The 8466-nt window shown below is 49.4% G+C and overlaps 1 protein-coding gene across 2 annotated transcripts in view; it reads right to left on the reverse strand.

Annotated features, from left to right (window-relative positions):
- FEZ2 (fasciculation and elongation protein zeta 2) overlaps positions 1-7159 on the reverse strand; it is a 63896-nt gene extending 56737 nt beyond the window's left edge. For both annotated transcript variants that reach the window (XM_075535939.1, XM_075535938.1), the window contains exon 1: positions 6868-7159. In XM_075535939.1, the coding sequence (XP_075392054.1) occupies positions 6868-7121 (254 nt within the window). In that variant the 5' untranslated portion in view covers positions 7122-7159. The remainder of the gene's footprint in view (positions 1-6867) is intronic.
- Between the last annotated feature and the right edge of the window lie 1307 nt (positions 7160-8466).

The following is an 8466-nucleotide window of genomic DNA, read 5'->3' on the forward strand; positions in this document are numbered from 1 at the left end:
GGTGTAAAGTCAGGAAAGGTGCAGGTCAGGGTTGTATCCTCTCGCCACACTTACTCAGCCTGTATGCTGAGCAAATCATCAGAGAAGCTGCATTATAGGAAGAAGAATGTGGCACCGGGATTGGGGAAAGGCTTATTAACAACCTGAGATATGGAGGTGACACAGCCTGGCTTGCTGAAGGTGAGGATGACTTCCTGAAGGGTTGCAGCCTTCAGGGCGGATTAAAGCTTAATGTAAAGAAAACCCAAATCCTCACAACTGAACCGATAGGTAGCACCAAAATAAGCAGGTTGGGAAATTGAAGTACTCAAGAATTTCAGTTGCTTGGGTCACAATCAATGCTCATGAAAGCAGCAGTCAAGAGATGAGAGGATGAACGGCATTCGATAAATCTGCCACGTAAGACCTCTTTATAGTGTTAAAAAGCAGGGAGGTTGCTTTGAGGACGAAGGCGTGCCTGCTCCAAGCCACAGTATTTCCCTTGCCTTGCTGTGAAAGTTGGACACTGAACAAGGAAAACTTAAGAAGAATTGATGCATTTGAATTGCGGTGCTGGCGAAGGACACTGAGAGAATCCAACCGTGGACTGCCAAAAGAACAAACAGCTGTCTTGGAAGAAGTTCGGCCAGACTGCTCCTTAGAGGGGAAGAGGGGGTGGAATGGGGAGCTTATAACAACGAGGACAAGACAGAATAGAATGTTTTTATATTGATTGTGGTAACGATTGTGGTAATGACTGGATATGGCTAAACTATTGAATGGTATGATGTGGGGCGATGTGCCAATAAAACACACACAAAAAGCATGTTCCTTACAGGTAAGGATGCCGAGACTTTGTCTCGTGTACTCTGGACATGCTGTCAGGAGAGGCCAGTCCCTGGCGAAGGACATCGTGCTCGGTAAAGCAGAGGGGCGGCCAAAAAGAAGGAAGCCCTCACCGAGACCAATGGACACAGTAGCTACAACAATGGGTACAAACGTAAGACCATTTGTGAGGGTGGCGCAGGACTGGGCAGTGTATTGTTCTGCTGTGCAGGGTCAAAGCCACCTCAATGGCACCTAACAACAACAAGAACAATAGAGGATCCCCCTCTCTTCACCAAGGTCAAAATAATCGTGACTGGAAAAGCACAGGGTCCACTGCAGCAGCCAAGTATTTCTAGAATTCTCTGCTTATCATATCAGAATCACCACCCAGTCATAAATAGCTCTAGAAAGGTCAAAGTCTGAGGACTCTGAATTGTGCAGAAACCCAGTGGGAAAGCCTTGGGGGAGATGCACACCCAGAATCTCACCAAAACTAAGACTAGGACTCGGGACAGCTAAATAAAACACCCGGTCCCTGCTGTCCTCAGGTCAATTTTGACTCGGAGTGGTCCGAGTAGCAGAGAAAAAATGCTGTGATCGTAATGGAAGTGAGGAGCCCTGGTCACGAGTTGGGCTGCTAACTACATGGTCAGCATTTTTATACCACCGGTCATTCCTTGGGAGAAAAATGAGGCTTTCTACTCCCATGAAGACTTACAGTGGGCTCTGCTCTGCTCTGACCTCTCCAGTCACTGTGGGTCCATATTAACACGATGGTGGTAAGCTTGGTTTTTTGTTTGGTTTGTTTCTATGGATCTATCTCCCAGGAGTGGCTAGGTGGTTGTGAACTGCTTACCTTACACCTAGCAGCCCAACCACTACCCCACCAGAACTCTTCTTAAAGCGCCCTCCGACAAGGCAACAGCTGCGTGAAAGAATTCCCCACTAGAGTAAAGCGGACAGGAGGGAGCTCGAGCAAACGAATGGACGCAAGGAAAGGGGGCAATGGCAACCAGGACCAGCCTCGGCCTCCGAAGAGAGAGTGAGTTCTTTGGTATCTGTACCACTGTGCACACCCACTGAAAGCCATTATTAAACATAACCAAATATTTTAAGCAAAAGCTTAACAGAGACAGTACTTGTGGGGGAAAACAGGAACCTTTCATTTTCGACATATAACCCAATGACCAGTTTTAAGTGCTTAACTTGATATTTGATCAACATAATTTTAAAACCCAGGATATGTCGTGAATTCTAGTAGTTGAAAGTAAATAAATCTACAGGAGAGGGCATCAGAAAGTTCATGGAAAAATAAGAGTCTAAAGATAATGGAGTTTTTCCACATGCTATTTTCTCTTAAGGACAACCTACTGCCCCTGAAGTGGATTCTGACTCCCAGTCACCTTGGGGAACTGCCCGAGGCTGGCTGTCGTCTGGCCTCTGCATTCTCACAGACTGGCCCAAATTTGAACCACAATCTCTTATGCGAGTAGAAAGCCTCATCTTTCTGCCATGGAGTGGTTGGTCGTTCAGAACTTCTGACCTTACCATCAACAGTCCAAGGCATACCCGCTACGCACCAGAGTGCGAACCACAGATATTTTCATTGGCAGCTGAACTCTACTGGCAGCCACTGGGGCTCCGTTTTTAGGACTCGATCTCAAAACTGTCATCTTGGCTATTGACTACATGCATTTGTACACTTGTAAAATTCAAACTAAAGCTTTCTCTTCTGCCCCTGGCAAAACACTTTGAAAATCAAAAATGAACTCGCTGCCATCGAGTCGATGTCAACTTATAGCAACCCTGTAGGACAAGGAAGAACTTCCCCTGTGGGTTTCTGAGCCTGTCACTCTTTGTGAGAGCAGAAAGCCTTGTCTTTCTCCCAAAGATTTGCCTGTGGTTTCAAACTGCTGACCTTGCAGTTAGCAGCCCAATGCGTAACCACTATGCCACCAGGCAGAACACGCTTCAATAAATAATTGGCTTCAACAAAACACTAAGACAATAAACAGATCAATGATTTCCAAGAATTCAAGGGGAAGTGTAGGGAACTGCGTGTCTCCCTACCCTGGATTTAAGCCATGTATGACCTTTATGAATTTACTCCCGGTTTCCTGCCATACAAACTTGCCCTGTGATTTTACTGCCCTTTGTTTCATTCCCGCCAGAGGGTGGCTGCCTTGACCCTTGCTAGGATTGGTGCTCTTTCACTAGCAGCTGCTATGTTCATTGGTCAATACATGACTGGTGGCATCTCCCCCCAGGCGCCAGGTATGCTTCATTAGCATACTTACCTGTTTGATCAGTTGCCCGCCATTTCTTCCTTGTTTGGAGATGCACGACTATTGGCTACCTCAGCTGTACCTTATTTTACATGTGACATAATGGTGCCCGCCCTTCGCTGCCTATTTAAACCTCTGCTCTCAACTCAATAAACGAGGCTTGATCATATTCCTGTCTTGCCTCCATTTCTCACGCCCTTGCCCATCTTCATTCCCAGTCCCTCTTTCAGGTATCCACGTTGTTGATGTCCCGCGGGACCGGACAGGGAAGGGAAAAGGGACAAATAGGTAAGGCACAAAGTATTTTAAAGGCAGTGAAACTACACTAATACTCTACTGGTGACATATGACATCTACATTTGTCAGAGGCCATGGTCCTGTTATTGTTGTTAGGTGCCACTGAGTTGGTTCTATGTACAACAGCACAAAATACTGCCTCCGATCGACCTTTTATACAGTAGAACAAGCCATTCCACTCTGTTCAACAGTCACGATGAGTCAGAGCCCACAGGATTATACAACAGGAAATGCTCCTGGGTCCTGCACCTCCCAGTTTCTGTGGGCTATTTGTAAGTAGATCTCCAAGTCTCCCTTCCTAGTTCATCTTAGTCTGGAAGCTCCACTGAAACCCATTCAGCATGATAACAACACAAGAGCTTCCACAGCAGATGGGTGGTGCCTCCACCTGAGGCCCACTGGCGGGGAATCCAACCAGAGTTTCTGGCATGATGGGGAGGTTTCAGCCACTGAAACACCACTGGCTCAGTTAATAATGTATCAACATTGACGCACCAAAAGTAACAGATAAAACAAAGGAGGAGAGGATGCTACTAACAGAAGCAACAGTGTGCATGGCGGTCAGGGGCTATGTTTGACTTCTGTATATCCTGCATAATGATCGCTCCTGTGCAGCAGTTGAACACTTGGCTGCTAACCAAAAGGTTTGAAGTTCAAGTCCATCCAGTGGTTCTATGGGACAAAGACATAGCAAAGTGTCCCCAGAGAGGCTTTGAGGGTGGTTTTACTTTGTCATGACCAGTTGAAATCTATTTGAAAGAAGCTAAAATTTTGCTGGAGATAAGCCAAAAAGGGTTGGAAAGAAACACAGACAAGGAACTGATAAAAATGCAAGTTGAATATGTACAAATGTGCTTGACACAATGGACTGTGATAGGAGCTATAAGAGCCCCCAATAATATGAATTTTTTAATGCAAGTTGAATTGAGAAGAGAACATGGAAAGAGGGATCAGTTGACATCAGATGACTCAACACTGAAAGCAGAGAACACCAGGAAGAGTTTGAGCTGTGTTGTATTGACTAAGCCAAGGCACGAAACAGTGTGGATCATATAAACTAGGGATAACACTGAGAAAAAGAGTAATTCTAGCACATTTCGTTATGCTCATGTGGAACCAAATGGCAGTCGTTGGGGCAAAACAAGGGGATATTGCCTGTTTTAAAATTCGGAAGGTGTGCATCAGAGCCGTATCCTTTCACCATACTAATTTAATCTGTATGTTGAGAAAATGATGCAAGAAACAGAAAACAAAAACCCTTCCAACTAGGCCAAAAAGCAACATTATCATCAATGGCAAAAAAGACTGAAGTTGTCAAAGATTTCGGTTCACTTGGCTCCACAATCAATACCCACCGAAACAGCAGACGAGAAATCAAATGGCATATTGCCCTGGACAAATCTGCTGCAAAAGAACTCTTTAAAATGTTAAAAAGCAAAGACGTCACTTTGAAGCCTCCTTTGCCTTGATATTCTCAATCGCCTCAGATGCATGTGAGAGCTGGACAATGAATAAAGGAGACCGAAGAAGAATTGGTACCTTTGAATCAGGGTGTTGGTGAAAAATATTAAATCTACCACAAACTTCCAGAAAAGCGCCCAAATCTGTGTTGGAGGATGTATAGCCAGTACGTCCCTTAGAAGGGAGGGTGGCAAGACATCTGAGGGACTTTGGGCATGTTATCAGAAGGGACCAGTCGCGGGAGAAGGACATCATGCTTGGAAACGGGATGTCACTGAAAGGCACAGTGACTGAAACAATGAGCTCAAACAGCAATGGCGGGGAGGCTGGCACAGAGCTAGGCAGTTTCATTGTTGTCCAGAGTCAGACCGACTCGCCGGGACCTAACAACAGCAACAAACAAGGTTCCGTGTAATCTTTATGTAAACCTCCAAGTGCTGTAATAAATAATTAAAGTGTGTTGAGACAAGGAAAGGGCACAGCAAAGCTCTCCAAGAACAGTTGGGCCTCCAGTCCCAGCTCTTCTCAGATTCCCCGCTGCATCCGAATTTTCTCTTGTTGCACCAAGGAAACACAGGCCCTCGAGTGAGAATCACCTTTCCATGCTGTAGATCTCTCTCTCTCAAGAATGTCTTCCCAGGGGCAGAGGAAGCGAGTAAGGGGGAACCGACTGCAACAGGCGACATATAACCATACATCCTTTTCCAGGGGCAAGAACAACAGAAAACATGGGGGGGGGAGACAGCCGTCTTATTGTAAGTTATGAACATAGTAATAATTAATAATCTATCAAGGGGTATGAGAGTGGGAGAGGGGAAAAAAGAGGAGCTGATAGCAAGGGCTCAACACAAAGTAACTGTCTAGAAAAGAATGAAGGCAACCTAGGTACAAACATGCCTGATGCAATCGATGTATGGATTGTAACAAGCGTTGTGAGAGTCTCCAATAAAATGATCTTTTAATAAATAATTAAACAACAAAAAGGAAGGTCTTCCCTAAATTCTAATCTGCCCACCCCAATAATGCTCTGGAAACTATCCCTGGTCCCCAGTCCTCACTCATTGGTTGTACTTTCAGCATCTCCAGTCCCTCCTTGCCAGTACATGCTCTGGTCCCTGGTTCTCGCCTGGGACCATCTTCCAAGGTAAAGATACCGGAGTTACAAGTCCTGTCCGACTACAACACTAGGGTGCTGTCTCCCTCACTTCCCCAACTCCCTTCGAACACTGTGGAAGGTGCTCCCCAGTGCCTCTGTGCACCGTCTATACACTGGTCTCCCACCACGCTGAGATCCTGGCACGAAGAACCAGCGCCCTTCCTTGTTGCCTCTGTGTCAACTTGCACTCTACCTGGTCGCTCTGCAAGGCCCAATAAACTCCTGTGACACACATACTGCAGCACGCGACAGTACTTCTGCACGTGGGGCAGCATGCGCCCCATGCCTAGACCTGCCTTCACCTGCGCATCCACCTGAATCCAGTTCTCACACCCCTTTCAGGGAAGGCTTTCAGACTGTCCCACACACCTTCTCAAGCTCCCCTACGGTATCCATTCAATCGCCTTTCACGCCAGGTGACGAGCATGTGTTGACCAAGCTCGCCGGTCCGACACTGTAAACGTCAGCCAGCCAGGCATTCGTGTGGGACAGGCGCGTAGCAGGGCTCAGCCCGCGCGTGCGGACGAGGTAAGGGCGCTCACTACCGGGCAGGACAAGGGGACCCTCCCGAGGAGACAACGGTTTCCTGTCCGAGGAGGAGAGCGAGGCCCAGGCCCAGGTTGGAAGGGAGCGTGGGCGGTTGGGCGCTGGCACTGAAAGCGCCCGGCAAGCGGGGGGCGGCTGCGGAGGCCACGGCGGCGCCGAGAGGAGGTGGGGCGCGGGGGGCGGGGACTCGGCGCGGAGGCGGAAGGAGGTCGCAGGGAGGAGCTAGCGGCCCAAGTCCTGTCGCGACTGCGGATCGGGGCCAGCGAGCGAGCGAGCGCAGGGAATCCCGCCCGCCCGCCCGCCCAGGGCACTCACTCGTCCCCCTGCAGGAGGCTGCGCTCCGTGATGGGCCGCACCGCCGCCCGCGGGGGCTCGACGCCCGCGGGCGGGGGACGGAAACACAGGCTCAGCTTCTCCTCCAAGCTGCAGGCAAGCGCCGGGAAGCTGTCGCCGCCCAAGCCCGCCCCGGCCGCGGCCTCGGGGCTCGCGTGACGGTTCTCTGGGTCCTGGAGGCCCCGGGCCGGCTCCTGGAACTCATAGAAATCCTGCCAGTCCCCGTCCGCCGCCATCGCCGCCCGGCGCCACCGCGCGCCCCGCCCCGCCCCGGCTGGCCCGGCCCGGCCCCGCCCCGCCCCGAAGTCCGCCCTGCAGTCGGCCCCGCCCCGCCCTGCAGTCGGCCCCGCCCCGCCCCTCAGTCCACCCTGCGCTCGGCCCCGCCCCACCCCGCAGTCCACCCTGCGCTCGGCCCCGGCCCGCCCCGAAGTCGGCCCCGCCCCTCAGTCCACCCTGCGCTCGGCCACGCCCCACCCCAGCTAGCCCCTCCTCCTAGCTCCTAAACCAATGAAAATAACTATTTGCGAGCCTGTTCTCAACTTTTGAAAATGAAGTCTTATGAAAGAAAAAGGAGAACATCATTTTTAAAAGCTTCCATTCAGTTACTACGCCGCGGGAAGGTTATCACGTATGGGTAACCCAAGGTCGAAAGGTTTTGCAAAACACTTTTGCTGTTAGTTTTCATATAATCTCAGAGATTGCACTTAAGCTATTTCCAGCTCCTTAGACTTGATCATATGCATTCCTAAGGATTCTGTACGGGCTGGTACAGGAGGAAGTCCATGGGGGAATGCGGCGTGGGGGTGGGGAAGAGTGACAACATGACCTACCGCCTTGCTTGTCACCAACTCTAGTGATTCCACTGTGCTTGGCGGGAAAAGATTGCCTCCCCCTGCTTCTCCCCACCCCCCACCATACCCTCCCCCATCAAAAGAAAAAGAGGCCTATGGTGCAGTCCTGGATTCTACTGGATGGTTCGGGTGGTGGCCATTTCTGCCCGAAGCGTTTTCCCTGCACTACTGTGCTTACTTGCCTTCCAGTGGCCTCCAGCTCTTGGTATCTTCTGTGCAAGAAAACCAAAGCATTGCTGTTCTCGGCCACTTTCCTGAACCCGCAGTCCTTTGTTTAGCTTAATTATGTCCATTCGCCTCATTAAGGGTCTCCAGAGCAACCTGCTCCTTTTGTAACAAGAGCCTTGGGGAAATACTTAACTAGTGAGAAATTCATTCCACAAATATTTTAGGCCTCCCATGTGCAAAGCACATTCTATGCCCTGTGAAACATGCAAGGATTAATAATTATGGAAGTCAATATTTGCAAGGCCCTTAAAGCAGCGTCCTCTACCTATTAAGTGCCGAAAATACATGCTGCATCCTACCAGGGGCTTACACTGCAGTGAGCATGATAATACTAGCAATAACTCACTTAGGTGATAAAACGGCATGGTTATAAGCGACTCAACTACGAAGAGGCACTAAATGCTTAGGAGTTGGTAGGAGTGCTATCCTTAGACTAGTCATTAAATTCTTCGCTTACAAGTTGGAAGGAAGCTGGGCCATGCAAGATGAAAGGTTGTTTTAA

This window comes from Tenrec ecaudatus, chromosome 17 (assembly GCF_050624435.1).
Source record: "Tenrec ecaudatus isolate mTenEca1 chromosome 17, mTenEca1.hap1, whole genome shotgun sequence".
NCBI classification, from domain to species: Eukaryota; Metazoa; Chordata; class Mammalia; order Afrosoricida; family Tenrecidae; genus Tenrec; species Tenrec ecaudatus.